Source organism: Corythoichthys intestinalis, chromosome 1 (assembly GCF_030265065.1).
Source record: "Corythoichthys intestinalis isolate RoL2023-P3 chromosome 1, ASM3026506v1, whole genome shotgun sequence".
NCBI classification, from domain to species: domain Eukaryota; kingdom Metazoa; phylum Chordata; class Actinopteri; order Syngnathiformes; family Syngnathidae; genus Corythoichthys; species Corythoichthys intestinalis.
In genome coordinates, this window is record NC_080395.1 from 23,806,398 (window position 1) to 23,826,073 (window position 19,676).

General features: G+C 38.5%; 2 protein-coding genes across 3 annotated transcripts; both read left to right on the top strand.

The window, feature by feature from the left end:
- Nucleotides 1-1,442: 1,442 nt before the first annotated feature.
- On the top strand, nucleotides 1,443-8,142 carry LOC130926513 (gastrula zinc finger protein XlCGF62.1-like). 2 transcript variants are annotated; one of them, XM_057851445.1, is made up of 3 exons: nucleotides 1,443-1,656; nucleotides 6,625-6,942; nucleotides 7,490-8,142. In XM_057851445.1, the coding sequence occupies exons 1-3, from the start codon at nucleotides 1,533-1,535 to the stop codon at nucleotides 7,582-7,584; spliced, it is 537 nt and encodes a 178-aa protein (XP_057707428.1). In that variant the 5' UTR covers nucleotides 1,443-1,532; the 3' UTR covers nucleotides 7,585-8,142. The 2 variants fall into 2 exon arrangements, with proteins under 2 accessions (XP_057707428.1, XP_057707420.1); XM_057851437.1 differs by having other exon boundaries at nucleotides 6,625-8,142.
- A 2,941-nt stretch (nucleotides 8,143-11,083) lies between these two features.
- Nucleotides 11,084-13,839, top strand: LOC130926469 (gastrula zinc finger protein xLCGF3.1-like). Its single transcript, XM_057851404.1, has 2 exons — nucleotides 11,084-11,428; nucleotides 12,513-13,839. Exons 1-2 carry the CDS (start codon nucleotides 11,380-11,382, stop codon nucleotides 13,607-13,609), a joined length of 1,146 nt encoding a protein of 381 aa, XP_057707387.1. The 5' UTR covers nucleotides 11,084-11,379; the 3' UTR covers nucleotides 13,610-13,839.
- The last annotated feature ends 5,837 nt before the right edge of the window (nucleotides 13,840-19,676 follow it).

The window sequence follows — 19,676 nt, forward strand, 5'->3', positions numbered from 1 at the left end:
CTGATCAAATTGGAAGACGAATACATTATAGCACTGGTGTCAACAATAATCGATGCGGCGATGCATCCCGATGCGGGCCATGGACGATGCGATTCGATGCGGGCAACAAGCCGAATCGATTCAGCACATATTAAAATATATAAGTCCGTTCAAAAATCTTCCGGTGATGCAATGGATTTGGTTTCCCCATTTGTATTATTCTCATGTTTACCTGTAGAGGGAGCTACTGTACAAGCAATGCAGGGGGGACGAGGAACCCAAATCTGCTTCCTCACGGGAGTAACGTCACAGACATGCGCAATTGCGCAGTGGCAATCAAGAAAGCAGAGAGATAAGACATAACAACAATGGCTGAAGCGGAGAAAGAGGGAGCGCGAAAGACTATTGACGCACCAAAGACATTGAAAGCAGGCATATGGAGACATTTTGGCTTCTATGAGGTTGGTGGGAAACTTGACCAAACTTATGCTGTGTAAAAAATGAAAGGCTGCTACTGTGTTTAAAAAAAAAAAAAAAAAAAGCCCTGGGCTCATTCAAAGCACCAATTAAATGCTGTGATGTTTTTATTTTTAATTTTTATATATATTACTATTTTCATTTGACTACAACCAGGAATGACACAAGAACCTATAAAAAGTTGTTTAATGTCTGACCGCTTGTGTTGCCTCATGATTCACGAAAAATATGCTTTGCTTTAGCATTTTAATGCATCCCAGGCTTTAATGCATCGTGATGCATTGCCTAATCGAACCGAATCGAATCGTGGCCCTCTGAATCGAATCGAATAAAATCGAATCGAATCGTGTCCCTCCGAATCGTAATCGAATCGAATCGTGAGGGCAGTGCCGATGCACACCTCTACATAATAGTGTACAAGAGTGTTATTGATCACACGATGAGCTTCAGATATTATGACAAAGGTGATTCTATCTTTACTTGACATTATACTATACTCTTGAGCGGCAACATTTGGATAAAGATAGAACATATTAAGTTGCCAATGGCATTGATCCAAACTTGTCCTGTAATAGGACTTAAACACAATAAGTTGTTTATTTGTACACGAATGTTGGGTCTAATCAATCACAATTCTGGACTGTCCCAACTACATGGTTTTGTTCCATAAATCCACCCAAAATTTGGTCACATTAACCAACTTGCACAATAAATTATAACAGTACATTTTTTAAAGATAAATCATGAAATATGTCTGATGTAAAATGATTTTAAAAAAGAATAATGTGCTAAGCCTGAGAAAAGGTTTACACAAATTGCGGAATTATGGCATTCCATTCCCTCTCTGTATGAATGATAAACAGGACAAAAAATGGTTTATTGTTGAAATTAACTACTGACTTTAAAGAATAATTATTTAATTCAATGTTTGTCCAAAGGGACTTGCCGTACAAGTTCACAAGTTTTCCCGCAAATGGACTTCCGCTTATGTACCGCATTCTCTAATTTACCAGTTTAGCTTAGTTTAGCTTTGTAAGCAACCAAACTTTAGACGAGATAATGTGAGTATTTTGATCATGTGTGCCAAAATAGTGAAAGAAGAAGACTACGAGGAGGAACTTTGTCTAACAAAAAGCGACAACGAGCGAGAAGCTCAACAGCGGGATTTCATCAAGTATCAAGATGAACTGAAAACAGCAGGTTTGGCTTTATTTGTTAGATTACTTTCCATTTAAAAACAGACAAGGAGTTCTAGAGATGTGCGTTTATTGTTTGGTCATGTCATATTGGAGTGTGGAGGTTTAACTGGCTCCAGATTGCAGATGTACTATATAGTTATATCTATTCAACAATATAAAACTATTAACTACTAACTTTTGAGACAAATGCACATCAAATAGTTGCATAATTAACCCCTCAACGCATCAATAAACATATGTACCGATTATTCTTCATTATGGAAGATAAAATATATATTTGCGCAATTTACTAAAAGTACTGTCAAGTCACCAATAGATGGTGCCATATACAAATGAATATCCACTCACCAGTTGACGGGAATGGAAATGCAAATCTTTTTTTTTTTTTTTTTTTTTAACTCTTTCACTGCTGTTGACAATGATAGACGTCCAATCATGTGGCGTCCAATCATCCTGCTATGAATTTAATTTAGTTTATCAGTTGTAGACGGCCAATCTATTTGAAGTGTGTGTGGGGTTGGGGGGCTCGCAGTGGATAAACGAACATTTATTGGACGATGATAGGCGTCCTAGCATGTGGCGTCCAATCATCCATCTTCTGTGAAAAATGAGTTTATCACTGGTAGATTTTATATCCATTTGAATTTCAACTTTATAAATGTAAAATCCATTTGATCTGGAAGGGCTTGTGGCAAATGAACAAATGTTCATTCTGTTCATACAGTTATCTCTACCTGTTCAAATGGCTTGGACGTCTACAAGTGATGAACTCATTTAAAGTCACAGCCAAAGGATATTCACATTTCAATGTCATTGACTGGCAGCAATAGACATCCAATCTAATCAGTGTTGTTTTTGGCAGTCCTTTTCATTTTCGTTTTAGTCTTTTAGACGACAACACTTATTATAATGTCTTAGTCATGATTTTAGTCATCTCAAAATGTGTGTCTTCGTCTAGTTTTTGTTCACGAAAACTCAAGACTAATTTTGTCTTGGCTTAGTTGACGTTTACTAAAAATGTTTTCGTCTGTAAAATTAAAAAAAAAAAAAACTCCAGAATTAAATAAGTAAAGTTTTCCAGCTATTTTGAATGAACATTGACAGACGAGCACATATTGTAGCGCCCACAAGGACAATTCCAACTTAGTGATAATACACACTCAGCAGGAAAACAGTACATTATTTTCAATGAATTATATCCACATGGACACTATATGTAAAAAAAAAAAAAAAAAAAAAAAAAAAAAGTTGTCCGGGAGTTTTAAAGGATGCATGCTCGCTGTTAGCATTAGCCTAATACCGAACGCTATGCTAACGCAACGAGTTACATTTAGTGTGTGATGATCACTCAGCACAGACCTTTAAAGACTAAAGCAACATTGTATATTATCTCTGGCCAAGATAGGAAAACACTGTGTGCAAGCTGGAGTGACTCGAGACTTCACTGGTGAGTCGGGGAGGCGCAGTACATCACGGGTGACATAACCAGACTCTGCTACAATGCAGGCTAACTACATACGTATAAAATGTCACACATGGTGAACGTGACGGAAACTGTTGCGCATTTTCGTCTCGTTCTCGTCAGACAAAAACTGGCATTTGTATCGTTTTGTTTTAATCTGGTATCGTCTCGTCATCGTCATGAAAAAAGTGTTCGTTGACGAAATATTTTCGTTATCATCGTTGTTGACGAAAACAACTAGGCCTGAATGATATATCGTTTAAACATCGCCATAGCGATGTGCGCATGCGCAATAGTCCCATCGCAAGGACGTGCGTTTTTTATTTTATATATTTATTTATTTTTTAATACACAAACTTTAGTTTTGCTTCATCCTCTCCACACAGTCTCTCCTTCCTCCTAGCTCAGCAGTCATCGGCCCCTCCCCCTGCTACAGCGGAGTGTAGGGAGAAGGGGGGACAAACAACTGAGTGGAGGGAGGAGGGGCTGTTCTCAAACTGAAAACAGGCAGCACGTTGAAGGGAGCGATGGAAGACGTTGACTTCATTAATGATACATTTGAACTCAAATGTCAGTGTTTGCAAACTGCATTTTCCCCCGATGTTCATACAAGTGAAAACATTGCAGCAGGGCTGAGAGAAGCTGTGGCTTCTTAGAACCTGAACGAGGAACGTCTTGTCTGTATGACGTCAAACAATGCTGTAAACATAGTGAGGGCAGCTACCTTGAATAAGTGGACCCGGCTGCAGTGCTTTGGACACAAGCAAAGGAAAAGAAATCCAAGAAGTCCTTTGGAGGCTTCCTCCAGTCAATACAGAGCAAAGCTGAAGCAGCTGGTACTACCTTCTCTCTGACCTTAAGGGAATCTGTGGAAGCAGAGTTCAACAAGTACCTCCTAACACCTTACATAGAAAAAGGTCAAGATGCACTTGCATGGTGGAAAATTTACCAAATATACTTTCCACGACTCTCCAAGCTTGCCTGCAAGTATCTATGCATTCCTGCTACGAGCTCCCCATCAGAGAGGCAAGTGGGAACATTGTCACATGCCAATGTTCTTGTTTCAACCCCACATTGGTGGATAAACTAGTACTCTTGGCCAGAAACCAATGAGATCCACTTGAGAATTGCTATGAGATGCAGACGAATACATAACACAGCTGCAGGAATGACTTTTCTTCTTTTTCTTCTTGTGACAGCTATCAGAAATGCAGGAAATTTGGGGAATTAAAAGGGTTGTTATTCATCATTTATGTAACAGTACAATTGAGTTTGTTTCTTTTATATTGAAGTTTATTGTAAATTGTATTTTTCAAATAACTCAGAGGTATAGCACCGCTGCATATATTTTTCATATTTGATATTTTTGTTTTAAGATTTTTACAATTTTGTTGCTGTTTTGCAGTTTTATATTTATTGTTATATTTTTGTAAACAACTCATATGCCATATTTACAATTTAAGTTCAAATATGTTTACAATGTTGTTGTTTTACAGAGGTTTTTATTTACTGTTATAGTTTGAGAACAACTTTGAATTATTGTACCTGCTCTTTTATTTGTCATATTTATTATTTTTGTGTTCAAATATGTTTACAACTTTGTTATTTTAGAGAAGTTTTTATTTGTAATATTTTTTGAACAGCTCAGGGGACTTGTCCCCCCTCTCTTTATTCGTCATTTAAGATCTTTGTCGCTGTTGAAGTGTAAAATACCGTGTTCAATAAATCATCTATTTTGTGCAGACACATGGCCTCCTGGATCCCTTCATACAGCAATCCTCATCATTCATAGACTGTATTATATGAATACACAAAATATGAATACACTGTGGCCACGGTGAGTCAACCAAAGTCTTTCCAAACAGCTCCTCAGGTCATCTTGTGAAAATGTGAGTTTTAATATCGATATATAATATCGCAATATAACGCAAACCCCCCAAAATTCGCAGCAATATTTTTTTTCCAATATCGTTCACGCCTAAAAAAAACACTGAATCCAATGATCCCAGTCCAAACAAACTAGACATCTAGTTCAATCAATGGCTGACATCAACGAACAGTAATTCAGAAAACAGAAGTCAAATTTTGAGATTTGGCTTAAAGAGAATTATAATACTAAGGGGCTGTGAGATATCAATAGAACCGTTATGTGGCAAGATAACAAATATTAATAAAGTTAAAAAAAAAATTTAAATCGCATCCATGACCAATTATCGAAAATAGATCGAAAATTACGAACATTTCCGAATGTAGCCCGGAAACAGCCGAATCGGGCTGTGATGTCACTGCCAGGAAGCAAAAGGTCGAGGCAGGTGCCATCGTTGTTTATCGAAAACAGAGTTGCGTTCATGTTTTATCAAAAAATCGCTAAAATGGTTCAAACCTGTCGTGCTATGTGGTGTACAAATAGCCATTTGCCGCAATTTAGTACCCATGAGTTCCCGAACGAGAGAAAAAGAGCTGGACTATGGAGACAATGGGTAAAGTTTGTCGGTGCAAAGAAGGCTAATTTTGCAGACCCAGCCTCCGGCACGGTTTTGTATGGTGCACATTTTACACCTGAAAGCTATTCGAAGTATGGACAAATGAAATCAGGTTTTGCTAAGAAATTGATGCTGAAAGCATATGCGGTTCCCACCATACACGCGCAGCCACCTAAATGTCCCGAGATATCAAGAAAAAGGATGATGACTGGCACTGATGAGACAACCCCACCACCCCAGGCAAAGCAAAGGAGGGGAGCAGCCAAGCTCGAAATGGCCAGAGTGAGTACTCTTTTATAATAAAAAATATATCACGCATTGGATATAGGACTGGACACATGTATAAATTATCGCTCGTAAAATATATACAACAAATCCTTTAATCCCATTCATATTTGTGTCTGTTGGCAGAGCGAAAACCTGTGATAGCCCAATAAACAATAATTATTCTATATATTACTTTATTTTGCGGTCACGGTGTATCAGCTTCACAAAAAGAAATGCAAAACAAACCATTCGGTGTTTCCCACACGATCTGTTGCCGGCGTTTCATCAGTGTGATCGCTCCCCTCACTGATCGTTTCATTAGGCTGCATAGGCTTTCGTTTGGGCTCAAATTGATAACCCAAAACAGCAAAGAAAGGTTCATAACTCTCCTCGTCACCATTAGAAGAACGTTCGTTACGTCGGATTCGTCGCTGCAACTAGAAACAAAATTGTCCGCCATCATCGCCGCCATTCAGTACTTTGTCAGGACCAAGCACTGAGCCGGATGTTTCCTAGTTGTGACGTCACACATACAATATGCTAGATTTTGGGGATCTCGGGCGCCGGTCGTTTTAGCTTGACAATCGATCCAAATTTCTATCATTTTCTTGGTGTGGCGATGTGTGTAATTACACGAAGTGGCATGATATGAATCCAAAAGGCATGCGTTTATGGATAAATGATGGAATATTAGCATTTCCCCAGGTGTTGTAATACTCTTTAACCACAATTCTTTTTGTCTTCTCGTGTCTTTCAGACATCAGGGAACTTCATCAAAAGGCTCCTCACATAAAAGAAGAGCAGCAGGGAGATAACACCAACATCCCACTGATTGGTCTTATTGTGAAGAATGAGGAAGATAAAGACGCAAGTCAGAGGTCACCGCCTCATTCAAATCAAAGTGAGGAAAGCTGGGCAGAGCCTGCAGACAATGTCTCCAGTCAGTCTATAACCGAGGTTTACCGGGACCAATGCGGACAATCGAAAGCAGACGACCTCTTAGCTCCACTATCAGATAGTGATGAAATCACGTCACACGCTCCTGACACTGACAATGTTGGGGGCCAACCTAGAGGTGATAAAAAACGTTGTTTATGTTCACAGTGTGGGAAAACTTTTGGCACCAAGTACAAATTGAAAGTCCACATGCGAACACACACTGGAGAGAAGCCTTTTACCTGTTTCGATTGTGGGAAAAGATTCTCTATAAAAAACTGTTTAGTAAGGCATGCAAAAATGCACACTGGGGAGAGACCATTTGCCTGCTCATTTTGTGGTAAAAGTTTCTTTACGAATGACAGTTTGATAAGACACACAAGGATACACAATGGAGAGAAACCTTTCACCTGTTCAGTTTGTGGAAAAACATTCTTATTGAAGGCACATTTAAAATCACATGTAAGAGTTCACACTGGGGAGAAACCCTTTGCTTGCTTACTTTGTGGGAAAACATTCTCCAGAACAGAACATTTAAAATCACACACAAGAACTCATACTGGAGAGAAACCTTTCACCTGCTTAGTTTGTGGGAAAAAATTTGTTGAGAAAGGAGGCTTAAAAAGACACACAAGAACACAACGTTGCAAAGGCTTCTCAATGAATGTTCTGTAACTTGTATTCAGGATTGGAAGATGTTTCTCTTAAGCTGAAGGAGCCAGAGAGTTCTTCCTTTTCACAAAGGAAGAACTGGAGAGAAATCCCACAACGTTTCCAGTGACTAGTATCACTGATGATGATCAGCATCAGAGGTTATTGTTTCATGTGATGAAAGTAGAGCCTGCAGATACAAGTCAGCATTTGACAACAGCAGAAGAGGCAAACATCTGTGGTGGATCCCAAGCTCTCTCTCCTGATGGTGATAAACATTCCTAAGGCATCAAAACATGTAAGACTAAAAAGAAACGTGTGGAATGTTCCAAGTGTGCAAAAACCTTTTCTGCCAACTATTATTTGAATGTACACATGAGAACGTACACTGGTGAGAAGCCTTTTGCCTGCTAATTCTGTGGTAAAAGATTCTATCACAAGGGACATGTCAGAAGACATACAATAACACACATGTGTGAGAACCCTTTTGCCTGCTCAGTTTGTAGCAAAAAGTTCTATTGAAAAGATCATTTAAAAACATGCGAGAATGCACACGGGGTGAAATCTGTTGCTTGCTCAGTTTTTGGTAAAGGTTTCCATATAAAGGACAGTTTATTGACATTCATTGACGTCATTGTGAAGAGTAAAGGGGATGATAAACACACACAAGATGGATATATACATTCAACATACGGTACATAGGGACTGTATTTGTTTATTATAACAATAAATCAACAAGATGGCATTAACATTAGAAAGACTTGTAGTTCTTAAAAGATAAATGTTAGTACAAGTTATAGACATTTTATATTAAACCCCCTCTTAATGTTTTCGTTTTAATAAAATTTGTAAAAATTTCAATCAAAAAATAAACTAGTAGCCCACCATTGTTGATGTCAATAATTACTTACACAATGCTCATGGGTGCTGAAGCCTATAAAATCAGTCGCACCCAAGCGCCAGCAGAGGGCGGCAAAACTCCATAAAACACAATTAACATGTGGGCATTTCTCTGTGCTGTCATTTAAATCTGTTTGAGCGGGGCATGTGCGTTAATTGCGTCAAATATTTGAACGTGATTAATTTTTAAAAAATTAATTACCCCCCGTTAACGCGATAATTTTGACAGCCCTAATATTAATTGATGAGCACCCAAGCACAGAGTGAATGACAAAAAGTAAATAAATGATTCAACTATCGTATTTTGTCTGTTTAACCCTTGCCTTTTGAGATGTTCGTGAACCAACCAAGATGAACTGAGATGTTAGCACAGGTCGCCATCGCTCGCCGTTGCTTATGTGTTTATATATGTGTATTATACTGTATATGCCTTTAATACATTTGCGATGTATATGTGAAGTTGTAAAATTTCAAATCTTCGTTAGCGTAAGTGCAGTACCTGAATGTAAACACGGGTCACACATATGACGTTTAAACTTTTTTTGTCCTTTTATTTTACAAATCTCTTGTGACCAATGTTCCCTCTAAGCTGCGCAAGTGCGCAATCGCGAGCTGCTTGCACATACTCAGCGCATAAGAAAATCTATGCAACGCATAAAATAAAATTCAACAGAAACATTGTAGCGTCAATAGGACTACTGTTTGATATGTTGATATGTCAGCGTGACACTCCGACTGATGCATTCGATACAATAGCAACACTACTTGGCCAATTGTCGGCACTGCTGTGATATGTCAGTGCGACACTCCTATTGGTGCCTTCGATTCACCAACGCAACTAGGACAATTGTCGGTGCCGCTGTGATGTGTCAGTGCAACACTCCGATTGGTGCGTTCGATACGTCAATGCGATGCTCCCATTGGTGGAGAAAAGTGAGCCTGACTCCTGTACTGTTTTACTGAAGCAACATTCCGCTGCCAATCTTTGCAAGCGCTACAGTATTAATTAGTATCTCATTTTAGAACTGATATAATCAAGTTAATTAGACCAACAAAATTGTTTTCTGTACCATTTTGCAACCTAACTCAACGAGCGACAGGTGTCTAGCCAATAATATGATACAGTTCACTTATTTGCGCTATGCAGCCAAGCGTAGCATTGATAGTGTTGTGCATATGTGCCTTGCCCATACGCACCATGCAAGTTAGCTCGCTAATAACAGTGCAGCTGAGGTAAGAGACGCAACTACTAACCCCTTATCGTGGCGAAAGGAACGGGCAGCGATACTACACTTATCAAGACAATGTAAAAACAAATGTGGTTCTTTTAAAATGGAATGGCTGTCGGAGTATGTGAAAACTGAAGAACAAGCGTTAAAACTGGGTGAGAATTTCTGTCTTTTTTTTTTTTAAACCTTCCCTTTATATACTGCAAATGTATAACGTCTTAATCAGATATTTTTTCTTAAATCTAGTCAAATAATTTTTTCTCCATCTTGTTTTGAGTGTTAAAGACTAGTTAACTGATTAATGCGTCAGATTCAATATAACTATTTGTGCTTATTAAGCCCATAAATCTGAAAGTTGGTCATTTTTCACGTAAATAAAAAAAAAAAAAAATGCTTACAAATAATGTTTTGCGCAGTAGCTATTCTTGAATTAACATTTCTGACCTTTCAAAGCTTTTTAAAGATTAAATATACTTATTTATTGCTGAAAATAAGTACTTTAAGCTTTTTTTTTCATTCATTCATTTTCCGAGCCGGTTATCCTCAAGAGGGTTCAGCTAGGTATTTTTCTTAAAGAAATCTGAGTAAAATTTTCTTGAAGCACTGGCAGACAATTTCACTTTTTTCTAGTAGATTTACACTGAAACCAAGTGAATTTAACTAGTTTTAATGAGGTGTGTTTTTGCAGTGTAGCTGGTCAGACATGGAGAAGAGGAATCTTGAGTGTATTTATTGTCTGAACAGTTTTAATGTAGGAGTTTGATATACTGTACTCCCATTGTGGTTGTTCATTTTATTTTATTCATTAACTCACCCATGCCACAACTGGACCTTACCCAGGCCAAAGCACGACTCTTGCTATGGTTAAAGAAGGACTCTCAAATCTAACATAGTACATATCTCACGAACAACATGATTTTTCATTTTAAGTGGGCCAAATCAATTATATTAAAGGTAAATTAATTTTAAAAAATGTTGCTGTAATTTCATTCTTTCAATAAACCATGTAACTTGCTATGATCCGAGGTTTTGAACAGGCGTGATACTGGTTTGTGGCCACCATATACACATATGATGCTGCTCACTGTGGTCCGCAGTGTGCTCAGAGAGCTAGTGTGTCTGCTCAGACACATGAAAAATTAGAGGGAACATTGCTTGTGACCTCACATAGCCTAATTCAGGGTTCACCAAATCTGGATCTTCTTGTCTCTCCTAATTCAATTGATTTTCTCAACTTGATTTAGCATCTACTTGGGGGCAAAACAAGTGAAAATGTTTAAAAAAAAAAAAAAAAAAAAAATGTATATGTTTGCGTCACGTTTAGGTTTGTTTATTTTTATTTAACGACTTCTCTTATACAGAATCTATTATCATTCTTAATCAGTAAGCTATAGGATACTCTGTCGCGTTGCCTGGCACAGACACAAACGTGTCCAAAGGCAGGAGCTGAAGGAACAGATCGGAAGCAGAATAGCCCAAAAGAGGGTGCTAATGCAACGGTTTGGACACAAAGGCTCCTAGTAAACACCAACGAAGAAGATTCTGCCGTAGCAATACTGCCTGTATGTTTTACCGAATCCCACGCATTTTATGCAATATTTCTGCTTGTTGACTGAATTAGCAGGGAATAGATCAAAGCGTTACGACGTCTTTGGCCCACCTCAAATTGACTGGACTTAAATATTCATTTTTCTTGTTCGGAGTTGAAAGTTCTCCAGCTAATTTAGCTTATTTTAGCTTCGCCGCTAACAAACGTGTGAAGTGTCAGCGGAAACTTTCTGGAAAGCCTTGCCAAAATGTTTTCAAAAAGGACAAAAGAGTACGTGGAAGAACTTCACACAGAAGGTCTGTTGACTTATTATTACTCTTTATTTACCTTTTTTACATTAAAAGCCTGTCCCATTTCGTTTTTCTCATGACCTAATGACAATAAAAAGTATTTATCCGGCGATTTTTAGATAGCTTTATTTAAATTAAATTAACAAAATTTCCACAGTCAACATTTGTAAACATGAAAAAAAAGAGCTCATGCATATACTTAAATATAAGTCCAATTCAGAGGAAATATAAATCTAATCAGAGGCTCAGTGTATGCCACGGGAGAGCCCGTTTGCCATTAGAAACGTCTTATCAGTGGTTACCGCCTTACACGGTTTGACTATAAATAAAAAATATTTGTGGACAAGATGCACATTTCGTCTCTTGTCACACCCAGTCCTGAGTCTTCTGTTTGTTCTCCATAAAGAACGCAGTTGAATATACGACCTGCCTGACACGGTAAAGTAGATCAAAACGTCCAGTAAAAATTTAGGGAACAAAATAGCAAGAAGGTAATCGATATCGATCAGTGTGGAAAATCTAATAAAAGAAAGGGGAAAAAAATAGTGCAATTGTTTTGCTAATGAATGAATGAAAGGTTTCTTCACACATGCATTAGACCAGGGGTTCCCAACCTATTCCACTAAGGCACACTGTGGGTGCAGGATTTCATTCTTACCAAACAAGATGACAACACTTTTTCCCCAATCTGGTGTTTTACAAGTGCAATCAGTTGATTGCAGTCAGGTGTGGCTTGTTTTAGCAGAAGCCTCATTGGTTCAACTGTCTCTGCTGGATCGGCTGGAACAAAAACCAGGACCCACAGTGTGCCTTGAGGACTGGGTTGAAAACCCCTGCATTAGACTACCACATTACACTGGAACAAGGCATAAATGAGAAACTGATTTTCAGTCAAATTTTTATTTTTTTACTGATTTACAAAATTCCATCCAAAACTCCATCTAATTTTTAATTTTCTTTCATTTCATGTTCTTATTGGAGATGCGTGTGTGGCAACGTGGCAGGGTTTTTCCGGAATTAAAAAAAAAAAAAAAAAAAAGTATAACAACACGAGACTTGACTGCAACCCATTTATGTTTGTCTTGTGCAGATAGCAGGGAAGAATCTCTTGGTCCTGGTCAAGCAGAGGACGAACCAGGGGCAACCCAGATTCAAGAAATAGAAAAGCCAGAGACTGCCCACATTAAAGAAGAGCAAGAGGATGAAATCATCAAGTTTCCATTAACTGGTATCTTTGTGAAAAGTGATGAAGATGCTGAAGACCCATGCGGAGGATCCCAAGCAGACGGCATCTTTGCGCCAATATCAGATAATGACCACATCTCATCACATTCTTCTGACACAGACGACGATAACGAACACCCTAAAGGTGATATGGCATGTCACACCGACAACAAACGTGTCAAATGTTCACAGTGTGACAAAACTTTTTTCAACAAATCAACGATGAAAAGACATGCAAAAATACACACTGGAGAGAAGAAATTTGCTTGCTCAGCCTGCGGAAAAACATTCTTTAGAAAGGAAGAATTAAAAAAGCACACTAAAACACACACTGGGGAAAAACCTTATGTGTGCTCATTTTGTGGTAAAAGGTATTGTGAAAAGCAAACTTTAACAAATCACACAAGAACACACACAGGTGAAAAACCTTTTGCCTGTATAGAATGTGGGAAAAGATTCACTCACAAGGCTCTTTTGAAAGAACACACGAGCACACACACTGAAGAAAGGCCTTTTCTCTGCTCAGTTTGCGGCAAAAGTTTCTCTATGAGGAAATACTTAAGAGTACACACGAGAACACATACTGTAGAAAAACCATTTTCCTGCTCAATTTGCGGGAAAACCTTCTCTGCGAAGGGTGCTTTAAAAATGCACACGAGGACGCACACTGGAGAAAAACCTTTTCCCTGCTCATTTTGTGGTGTTAGCTTCTCTATTATGAGAAGTTTATTAAGGCACCAAAGACTTCACACTGGGGAGAAAACATTTGCCTGCTCGTTCTGTGGTAGAACTTTCTTAAGAAACGATGAATTACAAAGACACAGAAGAACCCACACTGGAGAAAAACCTTTTGCCTGTTTAGTTTGTGATAAAAGATATAGTGATAAGCAAAGTTTAACAAATCACACAAGAACACACACTGAAGAAGAAACACTAAGTTGCAGTGTGTCAGCTGTGATTTGAAATGAGTTGATCACTATCGCTAAATGATCATTAGCTTAACTCATTCACTGCCAGCCAAGGTCAAAGTATGGGTTGTGGTGAGCAAAAAATATTTAAGAAAAAATAGGATTTTTGCCTGAAAGTGTTAAACAGATCTAAAGTGAGCACTAAAGTTTTTTCATTTTATTCTGTATTTTTATCTGTATGCAATCTCAATTATGTTGCATTAATGAAATCAATAAAATGTTCCAGAGGACACCAAATATTTGTGCGTTGTTGTGGAATTTTCAGGATTTTACAAGATCTGCCAAGCTACAAAACAGTGAAATAAGTGATACAAGTACAACAAGCATAAGTTTGCCCTTGTGTAGTAAGAAAGTACATCTGTGCCACTGTAGTTTCGAAAACAAGGTCACCCCCCCATTCAAATTCAGTTTCAAAAAATCATTTGCAATATCCAGGTAACCAAGGAGAAGCAATTGATGCCTGTTTCCATTCATTGGAATTTGCAATCAAGTTAGAATATGCAATCAAGTTAGTTTACGCTCGCTCCACTGGTCATGGTCATGTGAAACAGACTTCAGGTTATTGGTATCATCCCACAAGAAGAAAAAGGAGCCGCAGCAGAAAATGTTTGATCAGCCATCTTCTTGAGTGAGTATGACAATGACAGTATGTTAAAAGTTCGTCACGCATGTTGTGAATGCTGTATTGAAATGAGCCGGGGAAGGATTGCTTCTCCGATTACCTTGATGGTGAAATTTGATTTTTTTGTTACTGACATTTCACTGTTGCGTTTGTGGGGCTGACTTTTTTTTTTTTTTTTTTTTTTTTAGGTGAATTTTGATGCATGGGCAGCGGGGCCGGATCTATGGGGGGGCCGGGGTGGGCACGGCCCACCCAGACGTGAGTCGTGCCCACCCAATCAAAATGTCGGTGTTCTGTTATGCATAAAAGATTGATGGGTTTTGTGATTGAATGCCTGAGTTTTATTGCTTTTACGTCTTATTAGCATCATCTAGTGGACGCCTTAATTTACTGCATCCCATGTGCACTTTATTTGAAAGAAACTGTCACACGGATGTTCAGTAGTTGTTCAGTAGGGAATCACACGAAGACGGCCGCAGTCAGTTCGCACTGTCTCTGTGACCACTTTGCCTTGAATTTGAAGTTGCATCGCCGGTATGTATTGTTTAAATGTGTTTAAAAACGTAAATATGTGAATTGTGTGTACTAAAGTGCAAAAAAAGTGTGACAGATTCACTTAGTATGAAACTTGTGATATGTTAATTACCCACGAGTTAGAGGATCGGCAAAATGGCGTCTCGGGCGCTCTGCTAATTGTTTATTCATATTTTCATATGCAGTTTGTTACAGATAGGGCAGTATATATGCGATTTCATATATTGTGCATAATTTGATTGTGTTGTTTTGTCTGTTTTCTTTAGTTTCACCCTTTTGAGTGTTAATAAACCTGCTTAGACATAGCCACGTCTGTAGAGTCGTTGATCCGAGAAAGGTGTTCATAGTCACGACTATCGTGACGGCACAGTCTCTATTTAGCGTCGCACTGGATATAGAGAACGCACGGAGAGTTGGTCTCACCTACTTTTTTATTGCAGGATTAACTGTTACTGTTGGCCGCAACCACGCCGAACAAGTAATCACCAAAACAAGCTGTTTTTCCAACCTCATTTGTTATCCCCGCGCTTCCTCTCTCTCTCCTCCTGACACATTCTCGCAGTCGGACATCCGGGCATTAATGACGTCACCAGCCACAACAAAGCGTCGCCATATTGAAATGGGAGCAAAACACGAGTCACAAGCAGTTGCTCTGTCCTTTATTGTAGTACAAACGCGTTGAACTTTTGTCTTATTTGCGGTCTTTTTTTCCATCGGAATGACTAAAAGTTGCCGTGTTGAGGTTTGTAACACAAGGAAGAGTTCGGAGCCACATTTGAAGTTCTTTATTCTTCCTCGTGAGAAAAAAAGGACAAGCAAATGGCTGAAAGCAATTAATTAAGGAACAGTAAAAGAAGACTGTTCCGTGGACCATTCTCGCCAGTGGGAACCGAAATCCAGGCACATTTACTGTACGTTTGCAGCTGACATTTTATTAGTGGTGAGTAAACTTTAATCGATTTTTCTTGCCCCGATTAGCTGCTAGGATTCAATAGACTAAGCATTTTTATTATTACCGTAACTGACAACTTGCAAAGCGTTATTTTTCTTTTGCCATGAACTGCTCTGATCGGTCAATCGGTATATTATTGGACTGGTGGGAATTGGTTATTTTGCTGTGACGTGTTCACAGCTAAATAACGCTTGGAGGCAAATTACCGGTTACGGCAGAAATGATCACTCCGTATATACTACCAGTTTTCTTAGTTCCTCACAGTACATATTCCACGTAATTGGTAAAGGTCAACTTACTGGGTGACTTTATGAGGTAGTTGTAGATGTTACCGAACTCCACTGCAGGCAATTCCTTTGGATTGTTTATCCAGCTATCAGCTGCGACTTTGTATGGGCAGATTTGCAGGCCAATACACGCTAATTTTAAGTTGTATCGCCTCCTCGCGTCTGTCGGCAGTGACTTGTGATAATAAGTCATGTTTAAGACGTTTTTAATGAAAAAAAGACGCAAAACACAGCTGAAATATATTAATTTCAGACGTTTGTCTACGGATGTTTACCTGTGTATGCCCCCATCTCAAAATGGCGACACGTTGCTATGCGAGATGACGTCATCGTGACATCACGCCGACAGCAAGAATAAGTAGATAGATGAATGGAAAAAAAACAACAAACAAAAAACAAACCCCCCAAAAATTAATGCAGCCTCAACGGGACACAAGCCAGTGTCCTACTTGCGCCGGTCCCAAGCCTGGAGAAATGCAGAGGGTTAAAAAAAGCCTGCATTGGGGGTGCCCCCTCAAGTTTTCTTAGTGCCCACTCTGGTGGGTAAACCTAGATCCGGGCCTGATGGGCAGCACGATGAAAGAGTGGTTAGCACGTCAGCCTCACAGTAATGAAATCCAGCATTCAAACCCGGGATCTGGCCTTCTGTGTAGTTTGCACCTTCTCTCTCTCCGTCTTCTCATTTTCTCTAGGTACTCCAGTTTCCTCCCACATCCCAAAATATGCATGGAAGGCTTGTGGACACAAAATTGTCCTTTGGTAAGCGTGCGTGCGTGTGTGTGACTAGTTGTCTGTCTTTTTATGCACTGTGATAGGCTAGTAACTAATTTAGGGTGTCCCCGCCTACTGCTCGTCACCTGGGAAGATGAATGAATTTTAATCCTGAAAAAACAAACAAACTTGGATTTATTTCTGTATGAGAACAGAAGTGTAAATTGCTGCCCAAGTAACCAAGAACATTGTGAGCTCCGAAAGAGAGCACTAATCAACAACTTCCATATAAATGCTGCAGTTAAACTCCGAAGAAGTTTGCGTTATTTTGCTTAGGGCCCCCAAATGGCCTGGGCCGGCCCTGCAACAAGGATGACAGCAGAGTACGTGGACGAACTCTATGGATTCTTCTGGAACAACAAAAGAGAAGCAAAAGCGTCAAGTTTGCAACATGCCACCTTCGCTTCGCAGAGCAGGTTTGATCAAATCATTACGAGCAAATTTATACTTTACATTGATTTGATTCCTGTTTAACGCTATTTTAATATTACATGATTAACATTCGTTAACGTGTGCAATTTGAATCTAGTGGATTTCAAAATGGAATTTATTTGGGGCCACTGGCAACCAGGTGTGGAAAATATAAAACGATACTTTGTATCCCAATCAATATGCTCCCGCAAAGAATCAAATTCAATCGATATATCAATTCTAAAAAGACGTCACTATTTAATAAAATATCTAACAGGTTCGTTCTTTCACCTCTCCTAGTCAAAATAAATTGGACGTCTAACGCCGTCAACGGTACTTAAGAGTATTAAAAGGCAGTCCGTTATGTTTAAATGAATTTGACGCCAATGAGTTAAGACCTGACGTTCCTCTCCGTGGATTTTTAAAAGATATTTCATGCTACATCTGTGTAGGTCTCAGTCGTCCAGGTCAAGGTAATTCGCAAAAGTTGAATTAAAATAACGACTCTTTTTGTATGGCGAATGTTTCACCTGTCTTCCAAAAGACTTCTTTAATTTAAACTATCTTAGACATAATCACAACGTGAGACTTGTTTGCCTTCTGCAGTGAAAAATGTCTTCGTCTTGAGAAGCTGGAGCCAGAGCTTCCTAATATCAAAAGAGGAGCCAGAGGCCTCTATCGTTAAAGAATCACTCTCACATTAAAGAGGAAGACCCGGAGCCACCAAACATTAGAACAGAGCAGGAAGACGAGCTCACCAAGTTTCCAATGACTGTGATCGTGAAACGTGAAGACTATGATGCCGACCACTGTGCAGGATCAACAGGTAGCGTCTTAGCTCCACTATCAGATAGTAGTAACATCACCTCACACTCATAAAGGTAATGTGACACGTCACGCCGGTGTTCTGTCAAATTTTCCACTCTTATAATATTTTGCTCCCGAAGCTGTGTAGCTGTGAGTAAGTCCTCTTTTACATTCAGTTGGACTCTCAATGTTATCCAACAGTGCTAAATAAACAAGTTACATCATAAACACATATTTGCAACATGAATATGGCGTAAACTAATGCTTAACGAGACGGCGAAGACGTTAACGGTGATAGAGTAGTGTGCAGTTGTTGTGTGCAGCTAACATGGCAGGATGTGCCTGAGAATTTTTCTAAAAGTCCTTCCATGATCAAACCTAAGTAAATATTCCTTTCTTTAAAGAAAGTTTGTAGTGTTTACTTTGGAACCGCTGCATTCACAGCCATTTTTAAGATTAGGCGTATGCGTAGAACCACAAAGTTGCAATTTCTGATAGGGTGAAATTTTTGACAGAGCACCAGCAAACAACGTGTCAAATTTTCTCAATGTGACAAAACATTTTTCAGTAAGTCAACATTGAATTGACACACAAAAATGGACAGTGGCGAAAAACTTTTTGTCTGCTTAGTTTATGGGAAAAACTGAAAAGTGAAGTTTGCATTTAACACAAGTACACACACTGGAGAAAAACTATTTGTTCAGTTTGAGATTATCCAATATGAGAAATTTAGTGTGCCTTTGCGATGTAAGTTTCTCTAAAGAGTTGGGCCTACTTTTGAATGCTAGTAAAATCGACAATTTGAAAATCCAGCGTAAAAAGAACGTTTGCCTCAAGTCTTGTTTTTGTCGCCCTCTGCTGCTTTTTTGAGGAAATTTCTTTTGGCAGTTATTTGTACTCATTCTGATCAATAAACTATTTTTAAAAATGCTATATTTGTCATTTCTCCTCTTTAAATTCCACTACATGCGCCCTTAACTCAATAGCTGGCTCGTTCGATCGGTGTCAGCGATCCCAATCAAAATGGATTGGACGTCTATCGCTGTCAATTAGGGCTGTCCCAAACGACTAATTTCCTCCCGATTAGTCAGCCGACTATTTTTACGATTAGTCGACTAATCTAATTTTTTTTTTAAATTTATTTATTACTTTAATAATGACATTTTTGTTGAAGCTTATTAATTCACAAAAAACATTTTGGAACACCTAAATTCTTTATTAACGTATAAATAAATAAAAAATATCAATAATAGATCACAAACAATGAGATCAAATGCTGCTGGCATGAACTAGTGCAAAAAAAATGTAATCGGAAACACTGAGACTTCATCTCTTTAACAGGAGTCAAAACAATTCTTACTCTTTTTGTGGTATGTCATTGTCAATATTGTTCTAAATGTTAAAATGAATTACAATGTCCCGGACAACCATTTTCAGAATACTTTGTGTGAGTTCAGATGTTTTTTCTGGTGTGCATTCCACATTTTTGAGGGAGGAGAAAAACTGTTCAACTTTTGATTGTTTTAACCTGAAAATAGATAAAGTAGAGGGCACACTGAAATATTACCAAAATTATTTTGAATGAGAGGCACACATACTCACAGTAACAAAAATTAAATATATAGTATTAATTTTATAGTATACTACAATATGTGTATACACAATGATACTTTATAAT

Coding starts and splice junctions, on each gene's coding strand:
- LOC130926513 (XM_057851437.1), top strand. CDS start 1,533: ATGTGTGCCAAAATAGTGAAAGAAGAAGACTACGAGGAGGAACTTTGT. Junction 1,657..6,624: donor AGATGAACTGAAAACAGCAG/GTTTGGCTTTAT, acceptor CGTGTCTTTCAG/ACATCAGGGAACTTCATCAA.
- LOC130926469 (XM_057851404.1), top strand. CDS start 11,380: ATGTTTTCAAAAAGGACAAAAGAGTACGTGGAAGAACTTCACACAGAA. Junction 11,429..12,512: donor GGAAGAACTTCACACAGAAG/GTCTGTTGACTT, acceptor TGTCTTGTGCAG/ATAGCAGGGAAGAATCTCTT.